General features: G+C 35.0%; 1 protein-coding gene and 1 pseudogene across 7 annotated transcripts in view; one reads left to right on the top strand and one right to left on the bottom strand.

Annotated features, from left to right (window-relative positions):
* Positions 1-19,379, bottom strand: part of HNRNPC (heterogeneous nuclear ribonucleoprotein C) — a 49,885-nt gene that overhangs the window by 13,131 nt on the left and 17,375 nt on the right. For 5 of the 7 annotated variants that reach the window (XM_021002873.2, XM_078151299.1, XM_021002637.2 and 2 more), the window contains 3 exons: positions 11,551-11,828; positions 9,288-9,402; positions 8,606-8,653 (listed from right to left, as the gene is read on the bottom strand). In XM_021002873.2, coding sequence (XP_020858532.1) covers positions 8,606-8,653; positions 9,288-9,402; positions 11,551-11,791 — 404 coding nt within the window. In that variant the 5' untranslated portion in view covers positions 11,792-11,828. The remainder of the gene's footprint in view (positions 1-8,605; positions 8,654-9,287; positions 9,403-11,550; positions 11,829-19,379) is intronic. The other 2 variants (XM_021003026.2, XM_021002939.2) reach the window with 1 other exon arrangement.
* LOC110219605 (large ribosomal subunit protein eL36 pseudogene) lies at positions 2,894-3,211 on the top strand (annotated as a pseudogene).

The raw sequence follows: 19,379 nt of genomic DNA, 5'->3' as shown, positions 1-19,379 counted from the left end.
TATTTCATGATGCATTTTTCTCTCTATTCGGAAGTAAACATCATACTTCATTATCAGTCCTCAGAATTATGGATGATTATTGTAAATGATAAGAGTTAAGCCTTTCAATAAAATAAGTTTATTTTTACAATATTATAGTATAATTTACCAGTATAAAAAAATGAGAATGTCACCTGCAAAACAGAAAGATTTGGAAGACCTCAACATACACAAGGAATTCCTCTACAACTTGGACTCTCTCCAACCATCCACAAAAGAAAAACTGGGAGGGTAAATGAGGTCTACTTCTCAGTTGACACAGATGTAAAACCTTTATAGAGTTTCTCTGTAATTATGTGTTTATCTGGTAGAAAATAAAATAAACCTAAACTTAACAGGAGGAAGAAAGTAGAGGAGATTTACTTCAGGAAACTGCAACAGTCCACTAAATGACCACAATCTTTTCCATAGAACAAAGTCCCATCTTTTCAATGCCAACACTGCATCAGATACTTTATGTCGGAGTAAGATATGGAGTACAAGTTTCGGAATGAAAATGTTTTATTAGGAATTAATTTAAACTTCTCTCTTTTAACTCTCCCTGATTTAGATATCAAGATCATATCTGTATCCTAAAATTTTAGTAAGGTCCCTTCTGTTCCTATTTTTGCAAAAGTTTTGTGTAATAGTAGAATTGCCTTTTGAATCTTTAAATCTATCTAGTACCAAGGCTTTATTTTCCTTTTGGGAGTATATTAATGACTTGTTCATTCCTCCTCCCCCCAAGATTAGATATTTAAATTCTCTACTTCCTGTTCTGTTAATCTGGTAATCTCCTATCTCTATAAATATCCAATTCACTGAAGTTGCCAGTTTTATTAGCATATAGTTGGGAATAATAATCTCCAATAATATCCTTCTTCCTTCATTTGTTCTGAATGCTTCTTTTCCAGTTTTGATATGAAATATAACAACATGGTTTAAAACAAGGGGGCTGTTTTGAAGACTAAAGAGCTCTGATCAATGGAATGACCAACCACAATTCCAGAGAACCAATGACGAAGAACATGACTCATCTGACAGAGAGAAGGACTAAATAAGTCAAATGAGACATACATTTTTGGTTATAGCTAATGTGGAAATGTGTTTTGCATTGCTATGTATATTTGTTATAGTCAAACTTCTGTGTGTCAACCCTCCCCAACTCCACTCCCACACCCTAGACAGAAGAAAAAAATGAATGCTAAATTGATAAAAAATTTTAAAGGTAATCACAAAGACTAATAGGGTATCATGGGTATAACAACATAGCAATTATTTTTAAAATGAAGACCACTGAAGTTTAAGGTGTCATCGAAGAAATGTATGCTAAAAAACAAACTAGCCACACAGCAAGAAATGATAGGTCCTGAGACCTCCATTGGTCTCACTACAATATCAAGAAGAAGGAACCCTGAATATTGGGTGGACCATTTCCACGAAATTACAACAAGAAAATGGACAACAAAAGCTAACCCAAACTGATGAGATAATAGATTCAATGAGTATCAATAGTTCCCTAAGCTTGGACTTAAGTAATCCATTCTAATTATGGTGCAATGGTAGTAAAAACATGACATCTGTTAAATGCCTGTTGCTTTCCTTCAATTATATTTAATTCATATTATTGTTTAACCTATGTGTACCTATACTTTGCCCATAAACTTTTGAGGACAAGGCCCTGCTCTAATTTAATTTACATACTGCTTAGTGCAAGAACTTTTTTGCTACAGTATGTCACCTATTTGAATTAGGATGAGCAAGGGAAAACTGGTTTCAATAATATCTTCCAAAAAGATTTACATCCAGTTGCTATTTTCTATCTTACATAATTGCCTTCTAATTCTTTCTTTTGGTCAAACAGTATTTTTGTTTCAAAAGTCATTCCACTTTTTCCCTTTATTATATGTGTACACTGGGTAATGGTATCAAGGTCAATTTTGAAAAGAAGTACCTCATTTTCACAATGTATTTGCTAATCTGGGTCACTGCAAATCTTCAAAGCTGTATAAGACTTTGCAAAGCTAATGTAAACATAAATTAGGCAATAACATTCATGAAATGTATTGTTAACCTTAGAAAAAGAATTATAGATATTTAAGGAAAAAATAGATAAGGTCTTATTCTCATGCTCAGAAGTTCAACTACAAATGGTTGACAAAACCACAGAATTTTAAGGCTTAGAAGGGAACTCAACAGCCATCTAGTCCTACCCACACACACAAAATAATCTCCAATGTGACATACCTACTACATAGTGATCTAGCTTCTGCTTGAAGACTTCCAAAGAAACTGAACTTTTTATGGCCATTCCTCTTTTAGACTGCTCTAAATTATTTAATTATAAATTAGTTATGAGTTTTTCTTGACAAGAAACCCAAATTCTCTTTGTAAATTTTATTCATTGTTCCTGGCTCTGCCAGCTGGTCAAATCTTTATACCTCCAACAGATAAGAGTTTTTCAAATACCTGAACACAGAAAGAATAAAACTGAACGATAAATAATTACAATGATCAAGTTTATCCATAAAGTTTATCTCTTTGCAAAGAGTATGGGTGTAGAACATTGTATATACTGTCAGATTTGGTTCAATGGTTGAGTAAGGTTTGCTCAACTGCCTTTTCTCCATTAAAAAAAAGGTTTTTTAAATAAAATGTATGAGGCTCTGGTAAGAGAGGTATGTATTTGGAAATGATACTTTTTAAAAATCATTAACAATTGGAAAACTTTAAAGGATGGGCACTCAATGAGCAGAAGGACTGGATTTATATCTCAGATCTGCAACTTAAGCTGTCACACTTGCCTGGGCCATAGTTAAACTCCTCTATAGCCTTCTGCTGTGGCTGCCATTGGGTCTACAGCAGTGCCCCAGCCATGGCCAGCCAACACCCCATGGCTGTAGACCTCAGCAAGAGTCACAAAGTTACCAAAAACGTTTTGAAGCCGCGACACGGCAGCTGCCATGCACGCTTGACCAAACACACCAAGTTTGTGAGAGATATGATCCAGAAGGTGTACAGATTTGCCCCTTATGAGAGAAGGGCCACAGAATTGTTAAAGGTCTTCAAGGATAAGCAAGCACTTAAGTTCATCAAAAAAAGGGTGGGAACTCACATCCTGGCCAAGAGGAAGAAAGAGGCCCTCAGCAATGTCCTCGCTGCCATGAGGAAGGCTGCTGCCAAGAAGAACTAAGCTGGACCCTGCCAACTTTCCCCCCTTACCCATTAAAATGGGACCTACTAAACAAAGGATCACGTGAAGTCCAAGAGTGAATAATCTTTATTGTTGTAGAAGATCAGGGACAGCTTTGTGGATAACATAGCATTATGATCCACTCTCTAGTAGCATGAACAAAAAAGGATTGAAGGTAGAAAGAGGAAATGCATGTTTGGGAACAGAACAGTCAGATTTGGCACTGAGTATGTATGGGAAGCATAGTGACAGCAGTACCTAGGGAAATGTGTAAATTTATGAGTCCGAGAATCAGATTTCAAATCCTGACTATTACAACCTGGTATGACCTTGGACCAAACATTGTCATCTTTAAAATGAGGCCAATTTGTTTTGACTGTGCATTTGCTTTAAAGACTTTACTTTTATTTTAGATAGATAGACAGACAGACAGACAGATATATTCTAAGGGGGAGAAGAGGAAAAAGGAATACGATAACAAAAGTGGGGTAAGCACTGAAACAACTCTTTAAAGAAAACGTAAACTGCATATAATAGAGCTAAGTAGTTTTGCGCATAATCTTTTGTTATACAATACAGATATAGCAATGCTTATCTTATTTGATGGTTAAATTTTTAAATGATTTTAAAATATAAAAAATGAAAAATGAAGGAATTCAACTGGTCCCTTCCAGTTCTAAGATCTTATAACAGAGCTGTAAAGGCAGACAATAGTACCAGTTTATGGAGGGCCTTACCCAAGGTAAAATAAGCCATAGGAAGCTAAAAGGAATTATTTTTCAAACTAAGAGTAATATCAGATCTATGCATAACAGAACATTTAGCAATAGCATGAAGGATAAAGTAGAGGTGAGGAGGAAAGAAACATTTCAGGTAATGAGGGTCTAATAGTGGTAGCAATAAGAAAACAGGAAGGATTTGTTAAATGGTTATTAACTAGACCTGATAAGATGAAGGTGTAAACTTCAAGATTACAAAGATGGTATAAACAGGATGAATGGTGATGTCTCAGCCTATATAGCAAGTAAATTTGGAAAGAGGAGCCATTTTAGAGCAAATGATAAGCAGTTCCGTTTTAAACATAATGAATGTGAAGTAGGACACAGAGGTAGCCACATCCCACAGGCAACAACAGATTTTACTTCTAAAGAAAAGAGCTCTACTTATATATAGATCATCTAGTCTTAGCAGTTCTAAAAAACTGTGGTCTAGGGACACAGGGGGTGGGGGTGGGAAGTGGGGGGTATTTGAGGGAAGGTTCCCAAAACTCTTTCAGGGGATTCTACAATAAACAGTGACAGATATAATCCACATAAAAGCTTTTTTTTTGGGGGGGGGGAAGGAGAGAATCCTCAACAAGACCATAAAGGGGTCTCAAAACTAAAAAGACTTAAAGATTGAGAGATACAATCCAATCCCCTACCCCTTCAGAAATGAAGTGAAACTGAGTTGACTTACCCAAAGCTACAAAACACAGAACTAGAACCTAGCTTTCCTGACACATAATTTACTGTGAGTATGCATATAGATTCCTTGTCCTCACTGTGTTATGAAGCATTTTGCTCATAGAAATGAGTTTAGGCACTCCTTTTTTTAACCAGAAGGCAACACATGAAAAGCATTTTATTTTGTCAAACTATTAGATCTGCTGTTTTTTGATTCTTATAACTAATTTCTTTTTTTTTTCCTTTTTTACTTTGGCTAGGCCCTGGACTCAGGAAGACCTGCGTTCAAATTCGGCCTCAGACGCTTGACACTACCTGTGTGGGCAAGTCACTTAACCCCAACTGCCTCACCAAAAAGCAAAAAAAAAATTGTCTCTCAAATCTAGACTCTAGGCTCACCAAAAAATATTCTAAGTGATATGATATACTTTAAATGAACATAATAGAAGTGAGAAATCTACACAAATAACTATTTGCTTTACATGGAGGGGAGGGGAGGGAGAGAGGATTAAAAATGTAGAAAACATTTTATTTTTAAAATCTTATCACTTTTCCTATCTGAGTTGAAATGGAATGATAAAACACCTTCATTTAAAAGTCAGATCTACTTTTCTGTCTTAATTACAGCAAGCTCATACAGGAAGACACACAGCAAATGAAAGTGCCAGGTCAGGACTTGCAAAATTCAATTTTGAATGACAGTATTTCCATGATAACATGGAGGATAGAGAATGTTTTGTTATTGTTCTCAGGATCATCCTCCCACTATAAAATAATAAAAAGAGATGCTGGTTTATGCTAGGCTTTTGAAAGCTTGATGACCTTGGGTGAAGTGATAGAAGTTTTTAAACTCATATCTAGTAACCTCATTTAGGATAACCAACTGAGAGGTTCAGTTTATCACTCTTTACCACTTTTATGTGCAACCTTAGTGCCTTAAACCTTAAAAAAAAATGACTAAGCAATAAAAAAAGGTCTCAGTTCCCTGTTCTAACTTACCTACCCCACACATATTAGAATACAAATCATGTCAGTTCCATCTTGTTTATTACAACTGTAATCATTAACTGTATTGTAACAGTAGATCAAAAAAGATCAGTTACTCCTCCCGATCAATGAGTAAAAAAAAAAAGCAATCTCCTCACAAACTTACATTAACAGGAAAAAGTAAAATAAATTGGATATTTTTTATTTCTCTAGGTTAGTATGAAACTAAAATTTTTAGTATTAAGAGTTTTAGAAACTATTCAGCTATTCTTTCTAGAGATGAAAGCACTCTAGCTTAAGCAAACATAAAAATCTGAAAATCTGTTTATGAATAAACTATAAATTATGGTAAAACCCAACAAATAAAATGACTTTGTAAAATCAAAGAATCACTAGGGAGAAATGGAAGGGAAACAGATTAATTAGTATCCTCTGAGACCATTATTTGCCCTGACTTTAAAAGAAACCATATAAGGTTAATAATTATCTATTACTTTTCTAAATTCTATCAGAAATAGATTAGCTAGGTTGTTCTGATTTGCATTTCTTTTATTAGTGATTTGGATTCTTTCATATGGTTGTCAACATTCTGCAACTTTTGTTCTTATCCTCTGACCACTAATCTACTGGACAATGGCATCTGGTCACATTTATTTCTGTTTATTGAATATGTATCTTGGGTATCAAACATTTATCCAAAATATGACAAAATATGACAGAACATTTTTATTAGTTAAGTGCTTCCCTTCCTACCCTACCTACTATTTTGTTTCTGCAGAAACTTTTGTTTCATGTAATCAAGGTTAACTATTTTATCTTTCATAATTGTCTCTATCCTTTGGGTAAGAGGACATCTCTCCCTACCTATAGCCATGAATTTTTATAATATGATATTTAATAAAGGTCACTTAACTATTTTCAGTTTATTGTAGAATGCTGCACAATGTTGATCTAAGCCAATGTCAGAGGGGTTGTACACACTAGTGCAATGTTGGCAGACTCAGTACAACCCTTCTGGAAAGCAATTTGAAATTATGCACTGATAATCATCACTTCACTGGAGAGTTTTCTTCCTCTTTTGATTTTAAAAAATATTTTATAGAACAGCTTTCTGGGATGGGGAGAAAGGGGATATTAGAAGAAATTCTGGTGATAAAGCAAAATATATCAATTAAACTTTAAGAAAAAGAAAAATGTTTAATGGAAAGGTGATGGAAAAAGGAATGAGACTAAGAAAAAGAACGAGAAAGTATGGATTAATGGATATAAGTTTGGCCCTGGGGCAGTTCCTGTACTGCCCTTTGATACAAACTGACCTGACTTAACAGTTCAGTGCTCTAGGCCAGACTTACAATCTCTGGCTCAACCAGATTAAAATGTAATTAGGAAATGTTTAATTCGCAGTTTTCTAAGTCAATATTGCAGCCCAAGGATCCATTTCTACTTGAATTTGACACTACTACTCTAGGCAACTCTAAAGTTCTGGTTGCAGAGAAGATAGTGATCTCCATTATTAGAAGTTTCCTCATTAGGAGGCTCCAAGGTCAATGAAAGAAGAGGTCTAATACCTATTCCTAAGGTAAGGTATACGATTTTGCATGGTGCTAATGTATTAACATACTTCTTTAAATAGTGAAACTTAAAAGACTAAACAGTCCAAAAAGTTTATCTCATCAAGAAAGAAGTTAACAGAACAATTTCCTAGTACCCTGGACTGCTATGCTACTTTTAAATAGTCAAAAAGGCAGATGACTGATCATAAATTTGATCTGGAACTACTAGATTCCAAGCTGGCAAAGCAAACTTTGTCAAAAAATATAAATAAAACACTTATATGCAAGAACAATTATTTATAATCCACTTTCACTTTTTCTTTTTCAGTGCCGGTGTGCTCTATCCACTGAGCCACCTAGTCGGCCCCTTAACTTTCACTTTTTCTAAAGCAAAGTTGTTAATCTACTAGTTAGAACTGCAGTAGTTAAGTGTTTAATTCCCTTTTCTGTAACTGAAGAATAAATGTTTAGCCAGAGACCTAAAGTCTCATATATATAAAATTTCTTCCCACCAAGGTGGTCTATTATGTAGAAGAGATCCATATATGGTAAAAAGCTAGCTCCTCCTTGGAAGTACAAACATCATTCTCAGCACTTGAATACCTTCAGTAGATATTTCTTGACCTCATCAAACCTAACTTTTTCCTCATGGATTTAAGGCTTGCCATAATCTGTCCATACTGAATTCAACCTATTAAGTATTCTTAAATCCACTGAGTATATTCAATTATATCTTCTACTGTTTCCTAATTCACCCTCGACTTTGGTCCACTCAGATGTTAGTCTGGGTCTCTTCCCCAACCCCCATTACACCATGAACTCATGAGATAGACCCTTATATCCTATCTCTTAGTATCTAACATAAGTGCTGAATACATACTCAAATATTCAAACTCAACATGATTAACTTCTTTCACAAATAACAATCTAAACAGTTCTGAATTAGCAACTTAGTTCTAAGTAGTTGCCTGAGGCACATTCAGAGAACTTAGTGTTTCTTTTTCAAGTGAGGCACTAATTCAGGACACTGCCAATTACCAAGCACACAGTTAAGTGGTTAAAAAAGTTAAGTGGAGGGAGGGGGAGAGAAGTGGGTGAAGGAGTATGGCACTAATATATACCCTACTCTAACTTTTACCACTGACTGCATGACTGGAGTTATAGGTTCCTCACCTTAGCTTGGTTGGTAACATAAAGACAACATTAACTTTTAAGGTGAACACACAGAACTATACCAAGATAGCCAAGGACCTACACACTACAGCAACTGGTTGAATAGACTGCTTTGGCTTTTTACTTGACAACATATTTTAGGCGATGACTTTTTAAAATGTTTTGTTTTAGAATCTCAGAGGCAGACTAATCTAAAAATTTAACTTATTCTTTAAAAAGGAGAATAAAACCCATACCTGTCATAATAATCTCGTTGAAAATCATAATCCAGGTCAAAGGAAGAGCTGAAAGACAAATACCAAAAAAGACTGTTAGTGTGGAGCTGTTACCACAATATCACAACAGCAGACTGGAAGAGATAAGGCCAAAGACAGCACATCACTCAACACATACCCGAATCACTCATACAATCAATCAATCCCTTAAACAAAAATTCCTTGCCTCCAAATGAGTTCCTCAGCACCCTGGGCTACAATATACCTTATCTAGATAGGGAAAAGCTTAATAAAATGTTAATTTCAGGTATACACCACAAGTGTAGTGTTCCAGATAATAAATTAGGTCCAAAGACTCATAATGAAACACTTTCACTAGTACTTATCCCCCTTCTGCATTAAAAATACTCCTTCCCAATTTCTAAAGAATAATTTCCTGAAAAGCTAAAGTATTATCTTAATACTAACTTCTATTTATACTACAATACACCAAAATACTAAAGAAAAAAGATTGAAGGAATCATAATTCTTGGGAGTAAAATAATAAAGGAGGCTTGGAAAAACATTCTAAAATACATTCAAGCTAATCTGTACATAGAACAAGCACTAAACTTCATTTAGCCCTCCCACTTCCAGAAAACAGATAGAGAAGAAAATGTCCATGGATGGACACAATGCATTTATAAATAATAAAGTTCCGGACCTGAGTAGAGGGGACGGAGAAGGGTGTTCTGGTACTGACCCGTACATCTCCGCTGCAGAACGCTTCACACCTGCTTTTCCTCGGTTCACTTTTGGCTCTGCAGCCAGATTAATATCTGAAAAAAACCACAAATCTGAATGACAACTCCATCAAGGGGGTAAAGAACACCATCCATTCAAAGGAAAATGTAGTAGACAGTGAGTTTCTTGTGGAATCAGTCACTTTGAAATACCAAATTTCTCAATAGTACAGCAGTCTTCAAAAGGTAGGCACCTGCTAAGTACCTGAATATATATGGGTACTGAACTAATGAAAGGAGTATATAGAAGGTCTGAACATATACACAGAAACGGACCATCTTTCTTTCCTCAACCCTTCAATATAGTGCTTGCACATAAGAGGTACTTAAAGCCAGAAAGTGTTACGGTAGGCTATATTCTCTATACTCTTCACCTCTCCTCACTGTGGTACTCAGTGATCTCCCTCATCATGGAAGAAAACAATCTGTTAAAAATCAGTGCAATGTTTTGGGGACTTAATATACTATCCTCTACTGGGGATTTTTTTTGTTTTAAATAAGGCCTTCAGATAGAGAGTAACATTTAACTGAAGAAGAAGCTATGATCAATTTCAGACATCATTAAGAAATATTTCTGGCCAAGAATACCTAATCTCCTCAAATCATAACTGCTTATTTTGCCCATCTAGAAGGCCAAACAATCCTATGGAGGACTGGGTGAGTCTTAAACACATGCTTGAATGCTTATGAAAGTGTGTTAATTGCTGAATTAGTTCCTGTCTACCTTCTGAGGCCAAGACAAAGAAAGTAAGACTGACTTTAAATAACCTTCTTGAACTATGTCCAAAGGGCTATAAAAACGTGCATGTCCTTTGATCAGCAATAGCACTTCTAGGTCTGTATTCCAAAGAGATCACAAAAAAAAAAAAGGAAAATTACCCACATGTACAAAAATATTTATAGCAGCTCTTTATGTGGAGGCAAAGAATTGGAAATTGAGGGGATACCCATCAGCTAGGGAATGGCTGAACAAGATGTGGTACATGAATGCAATGGAATACTACTGTGCTATAAGAAACGATGAGCAGGCAGACTTTAGAAAACCTGAAAAAACTTGAATGAACTGATGCTGACTGAAGTGAGCAGAACCAGGAGAACATTGTACACAGTAACAGCTACATTGTGTGATGACTAACTTTGATAGACTCATCTCTTCTTAGCAACGCAAAAATCCAAGACAACTCCAAAGGACTTATGATGAAAATGCTGCCCACATCCAGAAAAAGAACTATGGAGTCTAAATGCAGATCAAAGCAGATTATTTGTGCTTTTTTTTTGTTTCTTCTTCCTCATGGTTCCTCCCATTGGTTCTAATTCTTCTTCACAACATGACCAATGTGAAAAGAGATTCAATACGAATGTATATGTATCAAATATCAAATTGTATGCCGCATTAGGGTGGGGGGACGGAGAGATGGGGAGAAAACTTGGAACTCAAAATCTTATAGGAGTGAATGTGGAAAACTAAAAACAGATAAATAATAAAAAATAACCTCCTTGATCTAACTACCTAAATTCTTTTACTGAGGTTCAGGCATTCCAACAGAAACTCTAATATGCAGGTGGAAATTCTATACCTATAGATCACAATTCTCAGAGCTGCCTTCCTCTTTTTAAGCCTACCCTATATCTCTATCATTTTGAATTCTGCCACTGTCCAACAATGCCACCCATACTCACTCTTAATAGCAGAATTCAACTGTTGACCCTTAGTAATTTAAAATTTAACAGTTTTCTAAGAAATAGAGCCCTTCGCTGGGATTCATTCTCCAAACAAGAGAGCAGAGACAGAGAGCTCTATTTTGTGTAATTTTAAGGAGCTTTGTAATAGCCTGCATGTTACAAAATTAAAGCAAACTTAACAAAATACAAGAAACATCCTGGCCCTTTCTTTTCTTTACCAGGCTTGCCATTTGAGGTTATACAACCTCTACTACACACAAAGTAAAACAAATGAGATTATTTTGCTACTTGACCTATACACAGTTTCAAAATTTCAGAAGAGGAGTATTTTCCCTCCTCCTTCTGACTTACCCATGATTTCAGAGCATTAGATAAATTCATGATGTATATCATACTATTATCACACATAATAGTTGTCACTGACTTGCACTAGGTAAAAATGGTTATAGGCATGAAAAAGGTCCCACATCAATTAAAAACTTCTTATCAATCAAAACTTACCTAGTACCTGGCCAGCAATCATTCTGCCATCCTCTCCTGCCACAGCAGCACGGGCGTTTCGCTCATTAACATACTGGACAAAGGCAAAACCCTTATGAACAGAGCAGCCCACGATTTTGCCATACTTCGAGAAGATGGCCTCAACATCAGTCTTCTTAACAACCAGAGTGTTGAGATTCCCAATGAAGACACGGGAGTTCATGGAACGGGGGTCAGTCTTGTTGGTGACATTGCTGGCCATGGTGTTTGATGGCAAGGGTCAAACAGCCACAAACAAGCTATCAAATCAGGAAGGAGAATAATTATTCAGATGAACAGTTAAAAAGAACTCTAAAATAATCCTTTCTATCCCAAAGGATTTGATAATATTTTACTCCTAACCCCAGTGAGTACTGCCTCAAATTAAAGGATTCTAATAGTAATAGGTAGATCAGGAATACTCATCAAACTAGGTACAAGCCCTGATCATTCCAATACTGATCTAATATAATCTTATCAGCAGTCTCTCTACCACTATGCCCACCAAAACATGCTCTCCTCACATTTCCTTCTTGGCTCTTGGGCATTAGGTCTAAGCTTCTATCTCTATTTTAAAGTTCTCAAACTAGTCTCAGTTTCCCTAAGTTCTTTTAGGTAAATTAGCAACATGTCTGTATTATTTAAACTATTTCTCTTTGTGCTTCCTTTGACCAATTAATGCTAACCTAACTCTCTCACTATAGTTTCAAATAGTTCTATCTTAATGTACCCTGCGTATTTAAATACAGAAACTCTCAGCCCTACCCCAAGAAGCCCCAGCTCTCCCTCCAGGGATGAACACCCATAAAACACCTGAAAGCTATTCAAAAGATAGCATTTGTTCATTTGTTAACACCTACTTCTATTTATATACAATCGGATGTATAACACACTATAGATAGCTTAATAATTTTGTTAACACCTACTTCTATTTATATACAATCGGATGTATAACACACTATAGATAGCTTAATAATCAGCATGTCCACATCAAGGTCAATTCTTTGTAAACTTCATTGACTATTTCTTAATCTATCTATAAATCACCTAACGCATACATAGGACAACTTGATAAATATTTGATGATGATGATGATAAACTAGCTAGCTGAACACTGCATAAATTAAAGGAAAATAAAACTAAGAAAATCCTAATTCCTTTAAACTAATGATTCCTTTAAGAAAAGTCAACTTCATTCAGTTAATCAGCCCACACTACTAATAGTCTATACATACATGTTAGCCTTTGTACAATTTTCAAAACTCAAGTCTAAAAAAAATAAAACAAAATAAAATTAAAAAATAAAAAAAACTCAAGTCTATAAATATAGTGGAGCCGTCCTCTGGTATATAAGGAAACGGACAAATTATTTAGACTCCACTGTATTTAAAAATATTCAAGCCCTTCCAATATTTCTTAACTAAGCCACCTTAGATTCTTATATAATGAATGAATCCTGCTCTATGCAGAGCAGCTTTACATACAAGTTCTTCATTTAGATGTGCCCCCTCAAAAAAGCCTCCAACCTTTAAAAGACAGAAAAAGTACTGATTTCTATGTTCCTTCAATATTTCCAATGGCTAAATGTTTAAGATTTGACAAATAAAACATATACATGACTCCTGTTCTCCATTACAAAAAAAATATGAAGTGACAAAAAAATGTCAAGTAAATTCTCTACAAAACCCAAGAAAATTACTGCTAACTACATAATACACTCAATTTTGCTGGCTAAGGCTGCTCCAACAGATTTTAAATCATTTTGATACCATCATGATACTAATAGAACTATTTAAAAGTCAGCCTCATAACCTTTACCCCTTCCCTCTTAACTTTCTTATTCAAACATTCTCCATTCTAATTTAATTTAATTTTATTTTATTCAGTATCTTCCTGCTAATGTGCAGGAACTTCATAAAATTTGCAAAAATGGGAGCTCAACTACATGGGTAAACTGGCAGATCACCAATGGTACTCATGATACCACATAATAAGGACTGTCAGCTAACATGCAACTATGGAAGAACCACTAAGTCGAAGGCGATCATTAAGAGCTTTCTATTAAAGATTTTTTATATGTGTAAGAGAAACAAAATTAAGCCTTCACATAAAAAAAAAAAATCAAACTGGTCCAAGCCTTACTAGCCAGGTAGATTTGCTAGTCTGCTATCATTCCATCCTGAGTGGGGGCAGGAGTTTCCTTTAAAAAAGTCACCAATAAGAATCCATAACTACCCTCCTACACAAAAAGAAATTGAGTAAGGCAATGGAAGCAGAAGAGTGAGGTTTTTTATTAGGAGATTACAAATATAGGACCAATTGGTTTTCTCACTTTCCTTTCCAAACAAACTTTCAATTTCTATGGTAAAACACAAGATGGCATTCCAAAAAGTTAACTGGAAAACAATCCACTAAATCCTATCAAGTATATTATAATCTTGGACTGATGTTTAGTATGTAATTTAAAAAACTGAAGGCTAAAGAAATGTTCACAAAAATCTCAAACTGAATGGGAAAGAAAGTGTTCAACGCGATGCTGTTTAAAAGAACATAAGCTCAGAGCAGCTAGGTGGCACAGTGAATAGAGCACCAGCCCTGAAGTCAGGAGGACCTGAGTTCAAATCCAGCATCAGACTAAATCCTTGACACTTACTAGCTGTGTGACCGTGAGCAAGTCACTTAACCCCAATTGCCTACAAATAAAAAGAATGTAAGCTCAAAAAGTAGGCACTATTTCATTATTTATATTTGTATTCCCAACTGCTAGCACAGTGCCTGGCTCACAGATGATGCTCAATAAATACTTTTAAGATAGAATACTTTAGAGAATACAACAGTAGTAACCGAAAAAGATTCAAGGTAGAGTGCCTCTCAAACTGGATCAACAATGTAGCAATTCATTTTAAAAAGAAGTCTAGTCAAAGATTGTGATATAATTTCAGGATTGGTACATTGTCCCTAAATGAAATACGCAGAGACCAACCAAACTTCCCCACCCCAACTCTGCCCCTCATTTCTTTCTCTTCAAGATTCCTAGTAGAAAATGAACCAAACTCATCATCTGTCTTCCTGGAGACCCCAAAATTAGCGCCATTCATTATCTTCAAAGGTTGCTCCATGCAAACTATCATTGCAACCTGTTATATCCCTAGAACCTAGAATTGCAATGGGGAAATCACTGGCTTAAGATTAGGGTGCGCAGTGGATAGAGCACCAGCCCTGGAGTCCGGAGGACCTAAGCTCCAATCCTGGATCAGACACACAACACTTATTAGCTGTGTGACTCTGTCAAGTCACTTATCCCCAATTGCCTTGCCAAAAAAAACCCACAAAGATTAGGGCAGAAAATGGCTCTTCTCAACTACTGCCTATAGATCATGAGACATTATTCTTCTTCAAAGTGACATAAGAATAAATGGATAAAGTAACATTAAAAGACATACTACTGGCCAATATGATGAAATGTCAAACAGCCTACACATAACCACATATCAAATGGAAACTACAAAATCAGACAGTAATTATTCACTTTACAAAAAGAATTATTAATAAATTCATCTACTTTAAAGCATGAGCAAATTTATAAATTGATTTACATTACTCAGGAACACATTTATTGTATAAAGTAAAACCACAGAATATTCAAGAGTTAAGAAAAAGAGCTGGTTCTGAGTCTAGTCAACAGACTCAACAGTTTAAACTCAAAGTTTATTTTAATAGGAGTCATAAGAAAAAGATCCAAAGTGTGGAGATGGAAAGGGTAGGATCATTTACAAAGTCCTTGTTAATCTATTCCAACAGCCTCATAGATAAACTTAACATGTAGAAAAAATATTCCTTGGATCTACAATACCTAACTAAAATAAATCATTTCATCTAGATTAATTTAGCAGTTCTGCCTAGAAGTAGGAAAACTGGATAGCTCCTTAAATTTACACCAGCCCTGTTATTACTGCAAATATACATGGAGGATAAGGCAACAAAAAAAACCACTGACTTCCTTATTTGTGTTTTTTAGCAAAGAGTGTATCATGGACTCAAAAAAAAAATGCCCCACAAAGGACAGCCTAATATTAACAGTTCTGTAACACTTCAATTACTCAGCATCTTCAAGGGAATATTGTTCTAGATAATTCTCAGATAACCAAAGCTTAAGTTCCAAAACATCGCTAATTAAACCGCTTTAATACAAATCTTTCAAAAACGTCACTGACTTCAATGTAATATACTGAATATAATTTAACATTTTCTTGATGACTTAGGACTATCATCATTAACTATTTTTTGTGCAAAACCCTTATAATAGGTATAGGGCTATTTATCATTACTCGGAAATTGCTGTCTCTACTTCACTCTTTTTCTCCTTTACTGTCAGGCAGAGTGATATCTGTGTTCATCTCCCAATATAATTTACCATTTCTAATCAGGTTATAGAACGGGAAAACACCACTAACCCTTTAGAAATAACATACAGAGCTCTCCTTTGAGACAAGTGAATGAAATTTAACAGGCATAGATTTTGTGATATATTGGAACTCAAAAGACTTTCTGTTCCTGGTAATCAGCTGCATAGTATATAGCCGGGGTTGCTAGATTAAAAGAATTTTTACTATATTTTTGACTTAGCTGTTTCTTAAATACAAGTGAGACCTACTTTTAAGAAAAGCTACCTAACTTCAAGCAAGAGAGATTAAGACAATATTAATCCTTTTTTTTTCTTTATACATATGGACACAAAACAAACTGAGTTCTAATCAACTTACTTTCTTGAACACTGAACATAACTCCTATGTAAAGAAAATGTGCTGAATAATCTTAAACAAAGAGTTATCCTATATCCATTCAGAGAGAGAGAGAGAGAGAGAGAGAGAGAGAAGAGAGAGAGAGAGAGAGAGAGAGAGAGAGAGTGAGTGTGTGTGTGTGTGTGTGTGTGTGTGTGTGTGTGTGTGTAGAGAGAATTTGCATGCTGTCTCCCCCCACCCAGACTGGAAGCTTCCCTCTATTCCCCAGTGCTTACTTAGCCAAGCAGCTCTCATTTGTTAAGGAAGTGCATAATAAATACTGGCTAACTGACTGCCCTCCGTGGAGACATTCTTCTCTGCATCAACCCAGTTCATTTCTTCCCTATCTGCTCCCATTTGCCATTTGTGACTTTCTACATGTACCCTTCCTGGGTACCAGTCCTCTCCATGTGTGGCCTCCATTAGACTGGGGAATGTCCCTTTTGGGCAGGTGCTGTCATATTTTTGTTATTTGTGTTCCCAGAGCCAAGTACACAGTAAACATTTAATAAATTCTCTTTCAGTCCTTCACTCACTGGAATCACAGCTTCTTTCAGGCTTACCACAAAGAAGAATACAGTATATTTTCTACAGTTAAAATTTCTTAAAGCTGTTACCCAAAACAGTTCTTGTTTTGGGATTTGGCAACACGATTCATGAGCTTGGTTGGGACTATGTCTCAATTTTCACACAGATCTATTTTATGATTTATCTGAGTTATTTCTGTGTTTGTCTAAAAGTATGGAACTTCTTGTTATTTTATCACACTGAATCCAACTTTTTAAATTAGTTATGACTTATAAACAAGCCTACAATACAGTAAAACAGAACCATGCTCATGATTAACTCTCATATAGTTATTAACTCACTCCTTGTTTCCATAAAATGATAAAGGCAGAATTTTTTAAAACTTTTTTAAACTGTCAAGCAGTACCACGCCCCTTGTTATTAATTACAGCATAGACAGAGTTATTCACATTTTGTATCCTGATGTTAATAGAACCACTTAAGCCATATACCTAGTCCTGGTAAAGGCAAACAGTAGTAAAAAGCTAATCAGTAGGATATAGCAGACATCAATGAAAAGATATGCTGAATTTTAAAAATACATGTTAAAAATTTTATAAAATGATTAAAAAAAAAGAAAAATGAATCGGCATATTATATGCTTACTAGAGACTGATAAAATATGAACAACCAAACCAGATTAATACACAAAAGAAAATCAAAAATGAGAAGAGCTACTATCATCTTAAGTCTGTATAAATTCTTATTAAAACTGCTAGATTCTAAGCTTATGAAATCATGTATGACTTTATTTGAATTAACATAACCTAGCACAGAAACATAAAATTATAAAAATCTGTATCTTCAAGCTGTATTATCAAAATTGCACCTAAATAGAAGACTGGCTCCTAAGTTCTTTTAGAGAAGCAAATATAGGAATTATCAGAGTTGATTTTAGAATACTCATTTCATTTAATACTTGAACATCTCAGTGTCAACACTCATGATAAGCATAAACAAAATGACCACAAAGAAGCAGGAACAATCTTATGGTGGCCCTGGGTTCCAATCTCACCTCTAATGACACTTTACTTTGGCCAAGTCATTTAACCTTTCCATGTCTCAGTTTCTGCATCTTCAAAATCAACATCTGAAACCAAAGCTGTTTTCATAATAATACTAACAAACACAGACTGAATCCAGTAGCTGTCATCTATTAAGCCAGACATTTAAAAGGGATTTGCAAATATATGTATATCATTCTTCTCAATTGTTTTTGAAAATACTGATTTTTCATTGTTATTTATGTTAACATACAATGAATTTAAATTAAAAATATTAATTCCTTTAATATATCAATTTAAATTTCTAATAAGGTAATTAATTTAATAAGATAAATACCAACAGATAAAACACATGTAAAGAAAACTTCATTGGAAATCTCAATCATTTTTCAGAGTTTTTCAAAAAGTATGACAGCCACTCACTGGGTTAGAGCAGGCCTGCACAATCTGCTTGTGGCATGCCAAAGTATTTCTTCTACATTTTTCCTGGGCCACCTGAAAGCCTTTGGTGGGCTCCAGGTTGTGCAGGCCTGCATTAGAGCAAAGGGCAAAAGTGATAGTTCAAAACGAAACAAAAATTAAAATGTACAGTAATTAGCACCCCTCCAATCTGAGTTAAATTAACATCCCAAAATATGAAATAGAGGAATTGATGCAAATGTAAAACAGTCACTACAAAAAGGAAGGCCTAAACAATGCCTCAGGTCACCAAGATTTCATCTCCTTCACAAAGTGAAAAAACATAGTAACTAAGGGCAACACTAGCATTAAGTCATTTACAAAATTTCATAGTGGAAGATGAAGGAAGGTAATGAGCAACATCAAATACCACCCTCAGGCAACAATCAGTGAAGATGATTTTTTTCCCTTTGTATTCCAGCACTAGCATAGTGCCCAGTAAACACTAAGGGAAAAAAAATCAGTTCAATATTTTAGAACAAACATTTCCTCTATCAATGATGGCATTAGCGTTTATGTTTATGGCATGTGAATCTTAACACTGTCATCCTCAATACACTGCATGATGAAGTAGCAGAAATGACACTTAAAAAGAAAATATATTTAAGAGTAGACAGACCAGGCAACTAAACAGGAGAAAACTTTGGGAGAACAATGAGTGATGCATTCAAAACACCTAAAAGGAGGAAGGTATCAAACAAGAGGAAAAAAACCTCAAGGATTACTACAAAATTCTGCATAAAGAAAATACCAATAATTACTGAAGCATATGCCCTTTTCATTTCTACATAAAGGTTTATTCACAAAAGAATCAAAGGAATCTTTACTGAAGACACAGAAAGGAAACATTCCTTTTTTCCCCCACAAATGTTATTTTTAAATACTATTAATAATTTTTGTTTTGAAAGCACATGTATTTCCAAATATATCCTTCCTCTAACCTGTGAGCCAAAAGTGGATGAAAAATACCTATAGTGCATATGTAGTTAGATAAGTCACA

This window comes from Phascolarctos cinereus, unplaced genomic scaffold (genome assembly GCF_003287225.1).
Source record: "Phascolarctos cinereus isolate Bilbo 61053 unplaced genomic scaffold, phaCin_HiC Scaffold_3;HRSCAF=262, whole genome shotgun sequence".
In the NCBI taxonomy this organism is placed as follows: domain Eukaryota; kingdom Metazoa; phylum Chordata; class Mammalia; order Diprotodontia; family Phascolarctidae; genus Phascolarctos; species Phascolarctos cinereus.
Note: the sequence above shows the minus strand (reverse complement) of the source record. Positions and strands in the feature narration are given on the sequence as shown.